Source organism: Aythya fuligula, chromosome 2 (genome assembly GCF_009819795.1).
Source record: "Aythya fuligula isolate bAytFul2 chromosome 2, bAytFul2.pri, whole genome shotgun sequence".
Lineage (NCBI taxonomy): Eukaryota > Metazoa > Chordata > Aves > Anseriformes > Anatidae > Aythya > Aythya fuligula.
The window spans coordinates 139,034,666-139,052,973 of NC_045560.1; the positions used below are offsets into that span (position 1 = coordinate 139,034,666).

General features: G+C 35.1%; 1 protein-coding gene across 29 annotated transcripts in view; it reads left to right on the plus strand.

The window, feature by feature from the left end:
* RIMS2 (regulating synaptic membrane exocytosis 2) overlaps positions 1-18,308 on the plus strand; it is a 446,419-nt gene that overhangs the window by 255,474 nt on the left and 172,637 nt on the right. For 28 of the 29 annotated variants that reach the window (XM_032181320.1, XM_032181323.1, XM_032181321.1 and 25 more), the window contains 3 exons: positions 4,357-4,487; positions 7,321-7,492; positions 8,067-8,220. In XM_032181320.1, coding sequence (XP_032037211.1) covers positions 4,357-4,487; positions 7,321-7,492; positions 8,067-8,220 — 457 coding nt within the window. Of the gene's footprint in view, positions 1-4,356; positions 4,488-7,320; positions 7,493-8,066; positions 8,221-15,801; positions 15,829-18,308 lie in introns of those variants that run through there. The other variant, XM_032181318.1, reaches the window with a different exon arrangement.

Consider the following 18,308-nt stretch of genomic DNA (forward strand, 5'->3'; position numbering starts at 1 on the left):
CATCTCTTTTGCTTTACTACAGAACATCAGTATGTTTGATCTTGTATAAAAATATGTGCATACATCTATTTAGCATTATTGAAATCAAAATGGAGCCACTAAAAAAGAAATTTGTAGTGTATCTACATCAGGGTAGCTTTAGTACCTCCATAATTTTCTGGTGTTCAAAACCTAGAAGATCTTTTTTTTAACAGCCTTTTCTTGCATTTGTTCCAGTATCTAGGACAGCAACCCAAAGACAGCAATGGTCATTTGATTTCACAACTTCGAGTAGACAGCATTTGTCAGAGGTAGATTAGAGAACAACCAAAGCTCACCAAAGCTACAATAGAGATTTTACCACCTCAGGGCAATTCCTTCATTCACATACATTTAGTCCAAAATAATTGCATTTTTTAAAATAAATGGAGACCTAGTGATGTTTGAGCAGTCACTTGGCTGGGGTGGTCCTAATTACATGATTACTTCTTTTCTAGAACTCTGAGCTTGTTCATTAATTAGAATAAAGATGTTCCTAGCTAAGGCAAGATCTAAAAGAAGAAGGGTGAAATCTAGTAAACTGAATTTTTGCACTTAATTTATGGAGCTTAATTAATATGAGCTTAAGGTGCTTTGTGGAAGAGCTTTGACTTACCCAGTTGAAGGAAAACTGGGTACCTCAATAACTGCAGTGGGGGGTTCACCCCAAGTAAAGGACATCTATCCTCATTAACTCTATTTAAAACTTAGGCTACTCCATAAGTTTTGGTTCTTAGAATGCATCACCAGGCCTTTATATATAAAGCCTTTTATATATTGTTTTATGTGACTCATTCCAGAAACTGGACATCTGTGTTTTAGAGTGAAGAGACTGAACTTGTCTCTTAGAGAGGTGCTTTTATCGTCAAGCTATTGCACATCCTTTTTTCTTCTGGAGTGTGAAGTCTTCTCTGAAGCTGAGACACTGTGTGGCCAGGAGCCTAAGTGTGTGGTGATTGCAAAGAAAGCTTAATTTTAGTGTAGCAGGTTCCAGACCCGCTAACCAAAGTGTGTATTGATCTTGTATTGTACCCCTGTTGGATAAGAACCAGGAAGAATTCTGTGAAGCTGGGGCCAGACCTTCAGCTCTGTCTCCCCTCTGTGCTGCCCCTGATGAGTATCTTTATTGTCAGTCTGTAGAATAGTTCTTGTTTATTCTCTGCATATCAGGTATTCCTGCCTAGAAGCCCATCTCAAGGAGTTCAGCAGATAGGTCACTCCATGGATGACAGACCACCTCAGTTCAGATACCTGTTTGCCAGAATGTAGGTCATAGCAGAAATCTAGTCAAGAATTAGGTGCACATCTGTCTCGGGAAGATATGAGCATGTGTGTGGCTAATAAGTTTCCAGAACTTCAACACTAAGGAAAGCCTTAGTGTTGGGCCTTAGTTTGGAAAGCCTTCATGTGGGATCACTTTCTGTCTAAATATATTTTAGTTGCTTACATCCTAAATTACCTAGGTAGACGAAGCCCTATTCAAGACATTTCCTACAGGTGTTAACCTCCACATTAGCATCAGCCATCGTGATATTATTATGTCATATTTTATGTGTTGTCATTTTGGCATTCATTTCCCCCCATTTAGATCAGAATTGCACCTGTTGCAGTTTCTTAGATTTTTTTTTTTGAGTTACCTCCTTTTAAATATGCGTTTCCTACATCTATTAAAAACTGCTGGTGCAGGGGGGAGCTTATAGGTTCTGCTCCATTTGTCAGCTGCCTCAGTCTTTCAGTGCTGAGCATCACAACAGCTGTGCATTCCTGTGGGTCTTTCACCCTGTGGCTTGAATAATTCAATGTTCTTCGCTTTCTGTTGGTAGGAATCTTTTCTGCATATTACTCAACACAGCTATAAAGGAAAAAAAATATTTTCCTTATCAGCTTTCCTGTTATACATCTGGTGTTCCACATGACAATACCGACTGTGTAGTTCTTTTGTCACCTCATTCCATTTCTCTCACCCAGTCTGGTTTTGACGCTCTTCTTCTGACATCAGTGGCGTTCCTGTGCTTCACCAAGAAACATGCAGTATACTTAACTTTCCTAGTCGTCCTAAAGCAAATTCTTATTTATCCCCTCTTCCTTCTTCTAACCCCATGAGAATTCAATCCCATCCTCCCCTCTGTGGGGCTCCTCATTCATTCCCTCACTCTTGTTTTTGGTTTCTTCTCTTCTTTTTGCATTCAAATCAAATGACTTTGTGGGTTACAAGAGCCTGTGCCATGTACTGGGTGTTAGCAATGTGAACACAGGAGAAAGACGCTTTTGGTTGAAATTCTGCTTTCTGATCTGGCCAGTAACAAGACAAAGTACAGGGAATGACAGGAACATTATGACTGTTATGTACAGGTTTTTCCAAATTTTGTGAGAGTATTAATAGAGGAGCAGAAGCTATGTGTCAATGGAAATTTTGAGTTCTTAGGGCAAAACACAGCTTTCTCAAAGAAATAGTGTCAGATGATTTAACATTACCCTTAGGCTCCTTCTCCAAACCACTTTGGCCAAAGTCTTCTTGCAAAAGTTCAGTCAAACAACTAAGGGAAAGAAGTATTTAGCCTGAATAAGAATGAATAATTCTGGTTATATTTGGGTACCCAGGTGTGGATTATCTTAACTTCACTATGTTTGTGATACTGTCTGGATCACAATTGCATTGCATTCTGCTAAATTGAGGATAATTTTTCTCCTAAATAAGTAGATGACAGAATTGTCTTCAGTGCAACTTTGCTTCATCAAAGCTCTCTTTGGGTTCATATTGTTGGTGGAAAGCTTTCTATTTATTACCTGTAGTTGGATGAAGATAACTGATAGTGCAGATAATTCTCAGTTTAGATAAACACTGACAAATTCTCTCACTTTGCAGGAATGGAGGAGCAGCATCTAGAGCTCTGTTGAATGAAACTTATTAGGGATAATTTATCTCACCCAGTTTTCTGCTTCAGGAGTCAGGGAGCCCTTTAACTGTCTGTACCAGAAACCTACAAACCCAGTAGCAGGGCCAATAGCATGATAATAGAGGATAGGTATCCCCCATCCTCTAATATCCAAACACTGGTGTTTGGTAGCTATAGGGTTTTAAGATTTTAATGGAGTAGGAAGAAGTACCCTCCCACCACTGAATGTGTGGGTGTGTGTTAGTGTCATCGCACTTACTGCAGTAAGTAGGCCCAGCAGAAAGCTAAACCCACCTCGTGTTGGTTGGTCTGGAGACCTGAGAATTGTATCAAGACCTTTCTTGAAGTGACTTTAGTGCTGAAGATGAGGAGCTCTGACAGTAGACAGAGACCCTGTCTCTGAAATGATGTGAGATGGGCTCCACAGAAAGTACACCTGTCCCTGGGGATGTTTACCTCAGGCGGGGTGCATTCATGCCTAAAGGTGCACAGCTTTGTTAAATGTTGAGTGAGGCATTACCTTCACCAATTCCTGTAAGTTCAGGGAGGGACATTGTTTCTTTTAAATGTCCTTGTTTGTCCTCTCTCTCAAGCAAGTTGCCCATGAAGAGGGCCTCCTCTGTCAGTTGTAGTTTATGATATCATGGTGGTACCACCATGTAATGACTCCCATGTTATTTGAAAAGCTTTGTTTTGTCCTATCTGCCCCATTTCCCCCTGCCACAGTGTTCTAAAGTAGGTGTATCATCTCCTTGAATACTGCATTTGCAGCTATACTATTCAAACTGGAATAGCTAAATAGCAGCATCTAACAAGTGTAGTAAAAATATTTGCTAGGCCAAGTCTAAGACCAATTAATAATAATTTATTCAGATGAGTAATGGTAGTTTTTGCCTTGTTGTTGCTGGGTAGGACTGGGAAGAGAGTAGTTCTATTGAAACTCCCTCTCTTAGGATTCCTGGAGGGCTTGCTTGATTTTAGCATGAGCCTCCACATCTTGAAAAACATTTAGAGATTTTAAATATTTATGGTCTTATTCCATAGTCTTTCCAGCACAACAGGACGTGAAACATTCATTCATTCACTGTGCATAAACTACGTAGAAATGTATACATAGGAATACCAGACATCAGTAATGCAAGTAATACAATACCACTGCCAAGAGACAATAATCCTAACCTTAGCACCATGTGAAAAACAATTAGTATGAAATAATGTACTTACGGTACAGGGTTTTAAAAATGAGTAACTCCTGGTACTTACTGAAGCTATTACAGTTTTAATTTGTTTTTATGCTTTATTACAAACACAGAGTAGAACACAATACTTTGTGTTTAAGTAACTTATATAAATAGAAGCTAATGAGCAAAATTAATTTTAAAGTTTAATATGGTGCTTTGTTGTAGAAATGAGTTCACTAATTGATATTTTCTCATTACAGATAAAACTATGGTATGACAAGGTTGGTCATCAGTTAATAGTGACAATATTGGGAGCAAAGGATCTTCCTTCAAGGGAAGATGGGAGGCCAAGGAATCCTTATGTTAAAATTTACTTTCTTCCAGACAGAAGGTAGGGTGAACAGAACAACAAGGAATGTTTGAGTAAGAATTAGTCTGATACTCAGATGTCATGCACAGCTGAGCTTACTGGTCATGCACTTATGGAAAAATACTACAGTTTGAAGTTTCTTAATTGAATGTTCTGTGTAATAGTGGTTTGTCTTTGGATGCTGAATGCTAACTCACTTTCACTGTGTATTTTATTAAATACTAAATAGAAAACAATAAGGTAAACGTTACATCATTGCATGAGGAACTGTTACTTGCAAAGCATGTTGTTAGTGCTTTATAATGCCCTTATTTTCTATGACAGTTATTCCTGTATAGCACAAAGAAAATGCTGCAAAGGTAGGTTCACGGATTTCTGGACTGATCAGCCCTGCTGTTTTGTGTGTCCCACACTTAAGCAGGAAAAGTTTTGACATCCAAACCCAAATAGATTTCATATCACACTATTAGTGAATTAAGGCTGAAGGAGACTTAAAATGGACAAGTTACTGAGAATTCCCAGATGCAACTTGAAGACTTTTCCCAAAGCAAAGGGTTGATATTAGTCTGGGATAGCGTATTACATATGTATTTAGAAAAAATGAAACTGCGGTAAGGCTCCTTATTCCCGAATATCTCCTTCATTCTTTGTCCACGATTTTCTGTTACTTCCACGTTAGAGTTGGGAATAATAACAAAGAGCATAGTATGTTCCCCAGCTGATTTTTGTTATTGATATTTCTTCAGATCATGTCAGTAAGGGAAAATGTTTATTTTATAGTGTATCAATCAAATAATTTGAAGATTTAACCTGACTCAGTACATTAAAGATTAACCAGTAGATCGCTGAATCTGGAGATGTAACTTCCTAGTTTGTTTTTACATCCTTTGCTTTTATAATATCTAAGCTGGGAAGATGCTAACTATCTTCAGTGCCAATTGACTTCAGCAGAAATTAAAGCTATTGAGTATTTTGAAAGACATTGCTTTTACACTTTCATTGTGTGCCATATGATAACAGGTGATAATCTTCTGTGATTATATGTTTCTGTATAATTTATGTGTTTCTGTGTAATTATATGTTTCTGTATAATTTATAAAGAGGTTTTGGATGAGTTGTCCTGGGTTGAACAACATTTGGATTGATGGTCTAGATTCTTAGTTTATTCAAATTGCTGTAGTATGTATGGAGATGCTAAGGCTATGCTAAACTGAATATCAGGTGTGCTTAAATTATCTTACCTGCTTTTTGAAGATTAATGAAACTACCAAAAATGTCTTTGTAATACTTCACTGTAAACTCTAATAACTAAGAATACATATGAGAAAGTTAATTAATTAAATAATGTGGGTGTGCAGTTATGGAAAGTTACATAACATGAAATTTATTATTTTATAATAATTCATGTTTCACAAGAATGATTTCACCTTTTTCCTATTTATGTGAAGTATTCAGAACTTTAATTATCCTATGGGTTTTCTACCACATACATAAGAATAAGCAAGTTGTCTTGTTGAATTAGGTTGGTGTTTTTTTTTTTGTTTGTTTGTTTTTCTCCTGGCAGTAAAATTCATTTTCCTTTGCTTAGATGTAAAAGCTAAGTAAGCAAAATATATTTCTAGTGTAAGAGAAGGAAACGTGCTAGAGGTAAAATACGCTTAAGTAAGTCAAGCATTTAATTAGAGGAAGACACAGAACTCTCTTTGATTAAACAAATTTGATTGGAAAAGCTTGTCCAGTATAACTTATTTTAATTCTCAAGGGTAAACAAATTTTATTATAATAGACATAATTGCATTATTTGCTTTAACAATGTGTCTAAAAATATTATTTCTTAGTTAATACATTGACCCAGTTTCTAAGTAATAGTTCAGAAATTCAGTAACTATATTACAGTTGCAAGTACTTCCAAACTTCATTGCCATATTAAAAAATCTACATAAATTAATACCACAGCTGCATTATGCAGCTATCAGCAGGTTTAAAATTAAGCATTGTTCTGAGAACTCTTCTCGGTATTCTCAGTAGAATGAGCGTGGGTGTTTTCCAGTGAAACTCATTTCCATCAGAAAATATTAATTCTTTCAAGCAGAAATGTTCTGAGAAACACTTTGCTTTCAACAACACCCATGAGTCCAAGCCAGGACTCTCCTGGTAGCCTTACATGAGGCTCCAAAGAGTCAGGCCCACCTTGCAGTGGAGATCTGCCTTCAACCTGGGGACCCAAAGGATTTGGAGAGCTGTTTTGAGAACACTATTCCTGCCACTGTTGCTGGAAGAATTAATGTAACTCATTTTCAGGGCTTCTGGTTTCGTAGCTGTGCAACCCATAGTCAGGAGCACCCTGCGCAGAGCAGCCCCACACTGCCAACAGCTCCCTGTGTATGGGGCCAGCTGCTCCCTCCTGCTCTGCACCTTTGGGGCCAGCTGCTGTAGGACTAGAAATTCTGAGTGAACCTGCTGGCTCAATTATCTGAAATGCATTTTTGCTGTGCCCAACCTTGTCTGCATACATGTGCTCATGGGAATTCCATCTACAGAAGTATATTGCTTTATACAAACTCCATGTTTGCTGCTTGCAAAACAAACTTATTAAAACATTTTTGGCTTTCAGGGAATTTCTTAACATTGGAATTGGCATGCGAACTGGGAATTCAGCTGCCTTTAGGTTTTAATATTAAGTTATGAATTATGCTGAACTTAGAATTTGTCCTTAACGATAAAACAGACATACATTATCATACTACTTCCATAATACTACACAATCTGCTTTAATATTTGCTGCTTTCCACAATATGCTTATTACAACTTAATGGTCTGTCAAACTTTTAAAGTATTTGATTGTTTTTTACAGTGATAAAAATAAAAGAAGAACCAAAACAGTAAAGAAAACATTGGAACCTAAGTGGAACCAGACATTTATTTATTCTCCAGTTCATCGGAGAGAATTTAGAGAACGAATGTTAGAAATTACTCTTTGGGACCAAGCACGAGTTCGAGAGGAAGAAAGTGAATTTTTAGGAGAGGTATACAATTACTGTTAGTTGTTACAGGAATATATTTGTTCACACATTCAAGATACAGTGTTTTTGAATAAAATAACTAAATGTAGCAAAGCAAAGATACTTTAATTTGTTGTATTTGTTTTTATTTCATTTAGTAGTATTTGGCATATAGTATTGATACAAGATTCTTTCTGTATTTGTTCTAATAGCGGGATGCATGTAGTTTCTCAAATTCTTTGAGAACTGTTTAATAAAATCTATATTATCCATGGTTTTATTTTACCAGAATATTGGAATATTGCTGACTAATTTGCCACAAAATACTCTAATGCTGTTAAGATTTTAATAAGGTCTTGTGAAAGATTTTGGTGTATTTGGTTATATAAAGGTACAGGAACAGCTTCATATTAAATGCAGATTTTTTTAAAATGCAGATTTTTTTTTAAGTGCAGAAACTTTTAAAAGACAAACTCCTTAACTTATAAGACAAACTCCCTAACAGTAACAGAAAAATAGAATAAAATTTATGAACACACGTATTTTAAGAAGTTGTTATACAATGCTTTCCTACTTTTAATCATTTTTTCTATTTTAGATTCTTATTGAGTTAGAGACAGCGTTACTAGATGATGAACCTCACTGGTACAAACTTCAAACACATGATGTCTCTTCATTGCCACTTCCCCATCCCTCACCATATTTGCCACGCAGACAACTCCATGGCGAGAGTCCCACACGGAGGTTACAAAGTAGGTTGTTAGTTTTATACATGGTGCATGGTTCTATTGAATTAATATGTATGTATTAATGTAAGTATGTTGAATTCTTGTAGATGGGAAGCTGACAGAATTCATGTGTTCATTTTTAGATGTTCTTATGGTCATTTAAGATTAGTGATGAGAGTCTAATGTGTTACAAATAGTAATACTGAACACTGTGCAATACATAATTTTTTTTCTTATGAGACTACCTGGTCCAGATCCTGAGCTTGAGCAAGTTATCATGGTCTTCTGCAGTATGCTGTTTTTATCTGGAAGTCCCATCTCCCTTATTACATTTATCATTTCATTTTTTAATCAAAAGAGGAAGTGCAGTAACTTTCTCTTTACTTCTTAAAGATAAAATGACTTGTATATAAGATAATATGTAATTAAAGTGATACCATGGCCTAGTGTCTTGTTTTGATACTATGCTATGTGGTTATGTTCACAAATGTAATTCTTTTTTGTAGAGTTTGGTATAGTCAGGATAGTTTGTTACCAGTAAGTATGCTGAAAATAGTATACATGCAATAGATACATAAGAACAAAACAGTATATTCTGAAACTCTGTTTCTTTAATGCTTCATTATTTCTTTAACTGCTCACTACTCTCAGTCCTTTTAAGTTATCCTTCAGGGAATGAACTTTATATAGTCTCATTTGACAGTGAAAATTATTTTATTATTCCTGCAGGTAATTCTTGCAGGATTAAAACAAACAAACAAACAAACAAAAACTATTTCTAAAAATTCCTTGAGTTTTGTATGGTCGTTGTATGTGAGTGAGTGTGTACGTGTGTGTGTATATATATGTATATATTAACACACACAGACTTGCAGAAGCTTATGCCTGTGTAGGCACACAAATAAGCTTGCATGTCCTGTCTCCTCTACTAATCAATTCCTTGTATTACTAGTAGTTGGTAGTTTTTGTGTCTGTGCACTAGATGTTAAGACGGATTAAAATGCTCCATATCATAATATTCTGAGATAGATGCATTAACTGAGAGTTGAAATGAGTAGCCTTCAAGCTGTCGGATTATACTTATCCACAAAAAAAGGAAAAAATGGTAGTTAACAGGTAAAGAGCTCTTTTTCAATTCACTTCTTTTCAGTATCCTCAAGGACCATTAATATTAGTAAAGTTTTTAAACTATTTTTCTTCTCTATTTTCTGCCATCTTGTAATGCTTGATTTTAGAAAGTTAAATGTTTCGTGTAAAAGTACTTTTAAAGACCAATTGGACATTTCAGTATCTGTATGTGAAATTTGTGGGAAAAAAAATGAAAAATTTTCCATCTTGCATAGAAACCCTGTTTATTAATTCCCATCCATGCAATAAATAACTGCATGGATGGAATAACTTCATTCTCCATGAAGAATGAATAAAATAGTAACTGTTTTATTTTGGAAATGATTTGTAATGATATTTCATTAGAGATCTGTTTAATGATACTGACACAATTAGTTTTTAGTCAGTGAGAAGTTTTTAATAGTTTCTTGTGATTAACATAACAAACTTATATGCCTTTCTGGAAATGCAGAGGGAAGGGAAGGACTTAACAAAGCTTCTGGTCTGGTGAAACAGTAAGATCTGATGTAGAAATCCTGCTTTGCAGTGAAGGATTGTGCCCAGAACAGTAGTTGAACACCTTATGGTGTTCTGCAAACTTTAGCCAAAGAAGCAGTCTAAGATATTCACTGTGGTTGCTGGAGAATTCTCACATTCCTCTGATGCATTATGATATGTTCGTTCCTACTGAGATGGGGATTCCATCAGGAAGAATTTCCTCTAGTGTCCTGGGAATATATTCACTTCTTGAATCCTAGTGTGTCATATTATCATTCTCAATTTAAAAAGATAATTTTATATGTACAAGTATAGAGAACAAGGTCTTTTGACAGGTAGATAGATTCAGATAATCAGAAACAGATAGATTCAAGGTCTCTTGAATCCCTCCTTTTTTGGGACTGGATCCGAACAAAAACTTTAGACCCAGTCAGAGATCTGCAGTTGTAGCAGAATCCATATAGCAAAACATACAATTTTTGGTGAATTGGTGTCTCACCTCTGAAATTTGTGTCCATTGCCTGTTGTCCAGAGAGGTGGTGGAATATCCCATTGGAGATATGCAAAACGTAATTGGACGAGGCTGTAAGCAAAGCAGTGTAAACTGGCCAGTCTTGAAACAGGTATTGCACTGGGTGACCTCTAAATAGTCTCTCCCTACTTAAACCGGGGATTGATGAAAGGTAGACAGCACTTCTTATGACTTATAACTCTTATATATTAGTAACAACATATAGAAGTCTGGTTGTTTTATTGTTTTTGGAGGTTTCAAAAGAATATTAAGCTAAACATAAGATCTCTGTGTTTCTTCTGTCTGAAGCTCTTTTCACGTCCTTCATCAATCTTGTATAAGATGTTATCAGATTTTGCCAGTGGCACATTTTGACAGCATGCAAAACAAAAAAAAAATAAATTAAAAAAATCCAGAATGAAGACAGGGAATGTCTAGCAAGTGTGCTTGTCTTATTTAAAGCACTTTTTAGAGCACTTAATGTGCTCTTACACTGTAAGCTGATTTCAGTTTCTGGGGCTGCAAAAGCTGTCTTCAGCTTCAAGAGCAGTTCAGTCCTCCCACCTTTTGTTCAATTCTGTGGTGCTTATACATATAGAGTTAGTGAGTACAATATGAAGTACTTTAATGTAGTCCCCAAAATTTGTTATTGCGAGAAATACCAAGAGATTTGGAATTACAAGGCTGTTTGTCTTTTGTATAAATACAGATCTACACATCTAAGCTTTCTTCATTATTGTCAAGCTACTATAAATACATATATTTGAAGACAATACTTCAATGGTATTCTCTGAAGGTAGTTTGAAAGAACCACCTACACTTACCACTTTTATTCCCTTTTTAATATCACTGAATCTCAGCATTCCTGAAGACAGGCAAGTTGTCAGCCCTGAAGTCTGAGCTCCCAGATTTACAGATAGCCAGGAGCACAGTGTGAACTTCCCACGGAGCCCCATATGCCATTTTTTTTAGGAACCAGCTTTCAAAGAGACGCTGTCGCTTAGTTTCTACATCTGTTTATCTCTCAGGATCTCTGAGTGGGCATTATGTTGTGGTACAGAGTGATCAAAGCCAGCTGTCCGCGTTCTCTTTCCCAGTCCTGTGGCCCATACAATCCATTAACCTCCTAGTGATGAATGATCATTTCCATGCATTTTCCATATTATGAAAGAAAAGAAAATACTGAGAAATACTTAAAGAAAGCACAGAAAAAGGAAAATGCTTAGAAATTGGAATTAATATAGCACATAGGACTTACTAGGTCTTTCAGCTAATTATATCTCAGATTTTCATAAACTGGCTGGCTTTTATCCAATGACTATATGTTAGTTTTTTTTCTTAATAAAAGAATGAGCTTTTTCATTTGTCATGCTGGACTTCTGAACTGAACTTTTAAAATGTCTTCATTTTCTCTAACATTTGACATAATACATGCCGTACATTAAGAAGTCCAAACAGCATTATCTAGGGTCATAGGCCAACTGAAATTATTTTTATATTGCCTCTGAAAAGAGAATGTAAACAGAAAAGAAAAAAAAAAACACACACACAAAAAGATTTAAGAATTCCATTTAGTTGGTTAGGCCACAGTATTTATTTTTCCTTCTCACGTTAGGTAAGACTCAATAAATTGCGTGGTTCTATGTTTCTACAGATAACATTGACATTTGATGTGGTTTGGACTGTTGTTGTTCTGTATTAACTCTGAATTTGTTTTAGGGGCAGATTTCATTACTTTGTTATACTTCAAGAATTTTAAGAGTTTCCCTGTCACTAGTTTCCTAAGTCAGACTTTTGCAGCTTTAAAAATAAAACTTGATGAATTATTGATCTGCAGACCACAGAGTGTGGGTGGACAATGCTTATAACAGCTAAATGCCAAAAGAAGGGAAGAAGTGTGGGAAAAAAACAAACAAACATCTTTAGGTCTGTAGTTAGACCATAGGTTTGTACCTATTAATTGCTATGAGAGTGCACGATATGTTAAAAAATTGTTAATCAAATGATACTTTGTCCAGAACTAAACACCAGAAAATCAGTCAGGATCAAAATAACCAAATAAGAAAACTGTGAATTAGTTTTCTTTTAAACGGATTTGAGTTTCATTATTTTGAGATTTAAAGTCATTGACAACTCCATTCACTGAATTTCACAATTATTAATCAAGGCATATATATATATATTAAAAAAAAAAAAAAAAAAAAGGAGAGAAATTATAGTAGTGTGTATTCCAAACTATAGGGATAAAAAATTGAATGTAGTTATGTTCTACAAAACAAATGTGCATGTATCTTGAAAAAAGCTATATATGGCATTACTGTTCCAAATTGTATGTATTCACTCACATGCGTAAGCAAAGTATTCTGAATCGCATGGTAAGAAGTATTGTGCCGAGACTTTAACATGCTAAAAGTTATCTCATCCAACTAGAAACATGAAATCAATAGAAAGAATTCACAAAAAAAGGACCCTATTGCTTGTTCATTTTTGAAAAACAAATTTAGATAGAGATTATTGAGTTTTTTTTTATCTAAAGCTCTGTGACTGTCCCATGGAATCAAAGATGAATTGAGTGTTATAACTCATAATTCAAGTCCTTTCTTCCATTATTTAAATGTTAAAATTTTCAAGCCTTTATTGTAGAACATTTAGAGCTACATTTAGTACCAAAATCATTACAGTTTAATAATCATTAACTATGATGTATCTGAAACTTCACCCTCTGAATTCTGAGCCCCTGCATTAAAACCTCAGTATTCCAATGGAACCTAGTGACTTCCTTGGAGCTCTGTAGAGTCTCATTTTCCTGCAGAATCAGGATCTTGCTGTCTCAGCAATTTCCTTGTAATATGTTGTGAATATGGTAAGTCTCTATGATAACTTTAAATCAATATCACTGAGTTTCACTTGAGGGAATTATAATAATGCTGTTCACTAGCAGGTAAGTGAGTTTACTTATTGGAAACATACATCAGTGACTTTTTTTTTTTCAAATTATTATATGGAGCATTTTATGGTCAGTGGCACAGACCACGAATGGTGAATATATTATAAAAAATTTACCTTAGAGAGCATTAACACTTATTTTTCTCTTTCATGCTTTTTCCTTAATTTTTCTCTTTCTTTTATGGAGCACAGCCCTTGGGCATGATTTTTTTGTTTGCATGCATTGATGTTATGTTCATAGAGTATGTATATATATATATATACCTATACCAGTATTATATTAACTATACACCTATGATTTATTTATTGTATTTATTGTACATCTATGGTTTATTAAATACTTTAATAAAAAGGTATTTAACATGCTACAGGGGTGTCTGAAAAGGCCTTAAACTATCAAAATATGTTCTTTTTTTCCTAATTACAAATAGAACCTTACTTGAGGAATTCTCTGATCTTTGAAAAATTAAAACCAAACTTTATTAAATTATAATTAAACTACAAAAATATTTGAAATCCTGTCAACACTCTGAAGCAATTTAAGAGAATTTAAATATTGCTTATTATTCCGTTGCTCTTGTTTCTTAACAGAATCATGTTATTAAACCACTCTTTTGTCATGTAATGACAGAAAAGCCATGTTCTCCGATGAAATAACTCAATGGATAGGATAAAGTAACCTTGCTTAGCAGTGGATAAATAGTCAGGTGACCTTTAAAAAGATTCTATAAGATAGAGGTCCATACAGTAGCTTCCTTTTCTGGCTGAAGTTAGTAGTAGTAGTTGTTGTTGTTGTTGTTGTTATTATTATTAATAATAATAATAATAATTGTTAAAGCGTAATTAAGTATCATACATAATGGTGCTGATGAAGTCTTCAAATGAGTTGAATATTGTTCTAACTTTTGCCTTTCTGTGTTGTAACTATATGGAAACAAACATGGCTTCTCTAGTCCTTGCTTTAGGAGGACTCAGTATAATCTCAGTATTTTTATATTCTTGTGCTCTTCAAGAAGCTCTAAACTTTTATAGATCTTTCCAGAAGTTTAATTCAGAAAGTCCATCATTTTTCGTTATGTAAATAATTCTGGACTGTGTTAATAGGTTTATTTATTTTTTTTTGGCTTTGGTGACTTTTTAATGTTACTGGAGCAAACTTCCCCCATACTTAACTTTTCATAATTTTGTAGCCAAAGATGAGTCAGTTTTTCATGAAACTAAGAACTGGTACAGATTTGTACCAATAAGTGTAAATATTAGAGAAGTTATCCACTAAAGCTCACATTTTAAAGTTTGCAAATGATGCTGAAAAAAATCCTTAGTATTTTATTTGAAATTATGTAGCCTAATGCAGTTCTGGAGTTGGATGACAGAAAATAATTATATTTATCAAGAGACACAATTAGAAGTTAAAAAGAGTTAAAAATTTCAGATAGTATATGATTTAGCGATGCTGTCTACGTATTAAAATAGTATATAACTGGAAGTCAGAAAAACTATGACTTGCCAGAAGGGACCTAGTCATTCAGTGAATTCCTGACAGCACCAGTTGGCAAGAAATGGGTATTTTCATTTTTCCAGGAACACTGTCATATCTTGTCATCTGAGGTGCATCTCATGGACTGTCACACTTATTTAAATGGCGTCTGTGAGCATTGTGATAGCGAGTTAGGATTTGTAAACTGCTGTTCACTTAAAAGTAAAAACATCCATAATGTCTTGCTAATGTCGGGAGAGCATTCATATTATTCAGACATCCTGCTTCCTCCCATTACCTTATGAAAGTCCCATTTACAAAGTCTACAAATGCAAAGCAGTATTACACATTTCCATTAATGTATGTTTCTTTGCATACTGCTGTATTACTGAGTTTAGAAAAAACTGTTATGGTCATTTGGAAAGCTAAAATACTTAAAACAGCCAGACTCAAGGAATGCAAACAATTATCCAGATCTTGAAGGTATTTAATCATTGTGCTCACATCAGGAGTCTTAAATTCACTGGCAACAAAGACATGTAGATAAGCTATTCATGTATGTACATATTTACCAAATCAGGTCCATTGACTAGCTGGAGACAGAAGATTGACTTAAACATTACCACAGACTCTGTTAAGTTTAAAGTTCGATTCATAGCTACATCTCAGGAAAGTTCTGCGAATAACTTCCTGCTGAGGTGCCAACAGCAGCATACTGTAATTTTAAAGGTAGCAACTCGTATTGTATGTCTACTTGAATATACATTTTGCCCTTAAAAAGTTAAACAATTGAGTATAGTAAATGGGCAGCTGCACTTCAGAATCAGAAAGGACTAGGTGTAAGTACAGAGTATAAATGTTGATTCAGAAGAGGGTGGCATTTTTGTGGTTTAATTTCTCATAGCTGATTGAGTTTTTTCTCTTGAAATGTGGCATACAATATCAAATTCTTCAGTCTGCTTCTGCAGATGCAATGAAGTTTAAGGTTCTGACCATCCCTGTTACATGTAGTAGTGATTCACGTATTTTTCCCTGACACTACTTCATTTCAATATTTGTTTTCCAGATAAAGGCTTATATTCATATAATTCAGGTAAACTTTCAGCATGCCAGAAATGCTTATTGCTCCCATTATACATGCAGAATTTAATTTGATAATTTATTGGTGTGCTTTTGCTACCTATTGTGCAGATGCTAAATTGCTTAAATGTTCCTTGGCTCTCCATGTCTGCTTTTCAGCCATAGGTCCTTTGTTGGCTTTGTTTCTTTATTCTGAACGTCTCAGCACTGGTATTGGAGCAGTGTTGTAACACTCCACTTGCTTTGTCTGCCTTTAATTTAGGTAGAGCTTTGGTAGGTAAACTGTAGCAAGCTTTATTAACTATAGTAGGAAAATGCTATTTTGCTTAAGCTATGTTGATAAGAACACTGTTGTATTACAGCCGTTTGAGAACTAGTGTAAGTATTTTCAGAATACAAACAAGGGGTAAGTGAAGTACTGCCAAAAGCAGTATTTGTACTGGTACATGCATCTACAGTTTAATATTGCTTTAAATCCCCAGTTACAGTTCCAGTTGCTATATCTGAGAAGTTTCCCTTAATTAAACATAAATAAATTCATAGTGTAAAGTTTTTACAAGCTTAAATTTTGTAACACATTTCATGTGGGACTTTTTTCAGTTTCTACAATTTTAATTATGGGAATCTCATTGAGAATTGGTTCATCTAATTATATTTCATTAAGTTAGAGATTAAACACACATTGTTGAGAAAATAGAGCAAAAATTGTGGTAGAGAGAGGAAAAAAGAAAAAAACAGGATGCTTTGTGAGATTGGCACTAATAAAACCTAGTTTCCATTACATCTACCCTTAGTCTCCCACATTTCTTCTAGTCTATATGGTATGTTCCCATGTGAATAGATCCTGTTTGCTAGCGTGGATTCACCACTTGTACACTTGCGTTCACCACAAGTTTTACCTTGATTTTGTTTTTTTTCCATTCATAGGTTCTGATTTGTATCACACTCTTCCTTCCAGCAACCATTTTCAAAGATCTGTAGGAACTTAATTAAATTTATACCTTTCTGACAACTCAGCTGAAATTGGTCGAAAACTTAAAAAGCCACTATAATATAGAGGAAGATGAAGTGACAGATTGACATGCAGACAGCAGGACTGCATGACAAATTAGTTCACACTAAGAACCTTCAGGCACAAGCTGGATGAATATGAGAGAAGAAATACTTAAGACAGCCATTGTGAGACTGCTTTTGGAGTTGCTTATGTGTCAGCTTTGAACATAAAAAAAAAAAAAGAGTGGCAATGCTAAGTTACTTTAAGTGGTTGTGAAGGCCTTCTGTAAGCTTCAGGGAAGGAGATCATATAAGCATGCTTCAATACCCTTTGTTCCCCCCAGGAGTTCATCAAACCTTGTCGAAGGTTCCTGCATAGGCAAGACACCCTATCTCAAGAGCTCAGTCTCTTTTTCCCCCCCTTTTTTTTCCACAAGATAAACTGAATTCCTGAACCATGGTATTTTTCCTTCTGTATTTAAGCTGACTCACCTTAATTTATTTCTCATTCCACTCTTTATCTTAAGTCAGTTCTATATTGGTCAGTCAGTCAGGTAGACTTTATTAGAGTTTTGAATCTCACATGCTGCCCTTCTTTTGTTGAGGTTTACATCAGAAATAGCAGTGGAAAATATACAAAGCACAGACATGCTATCTTGCTTATTAATATCCTGTATATTAATAACTGGGCACAGCTCTATTCCGTCATCAGGTGTCATGTAGAAGTCAGGAGATCTTCTGGAACGCTCCACAGATTTAGGTTACCTTGCAAGAAATTATTTGTGCTTGGATACTCTTTCATTCACAATTTGGAAGAGTTCCAGTTATTGAGGATGTGGCTGTGAAGAGAAATGTGATTCTGTCAGAGTAAAGAAGATTCTCTAAAATGTTTTCTGTATGGCCACCAAGACTGCAGCCTGTGAAAATTTAACCAAAAATTAAGTATTTGATTCATAAAATGAAATAAAACGCTGCACTTCTTTCTTCACATTATTGCTAAAGATGAAAAATGGAAAGAAACTAGCATATTTAAATGCTGCATCTTGTGATGTGCTGTGGTGCTGGGTGGGATGGTAGCTTGTACAGCAATGGTAAGCACAGGAGGCAAGAGAATGCTGAGGGTTATCAACTTCTGATGGAGAGGTTCTCCACTATCCCCAGGATAAGATCTGTCCCTGGAAAACGAGTTTTTTTTTTTTTTTTTTTTTTTTTTTTAACAGTTTAAGACAGTTAAACCAAAAACTGCTGAAGTCAATGAGAATATTTCTTTTGATTTCACCAGAGTTGGGGTTATACTGAATTAAAGCGTTTTTTGCATGGTTTACTAGGTAATTGTACAGCATGGCATCTAGTTTGTTTTGAGTTTGTGACTGTAATAACCATTAATCTTGGTAGAAAGCATTCAAAAATCAATATTTACAGACTGTTACCACCCAGTTATCACACAAATTGTAATAATATCCCTAAGAATATTTCATTAATAAGCTATATTCCTCTACA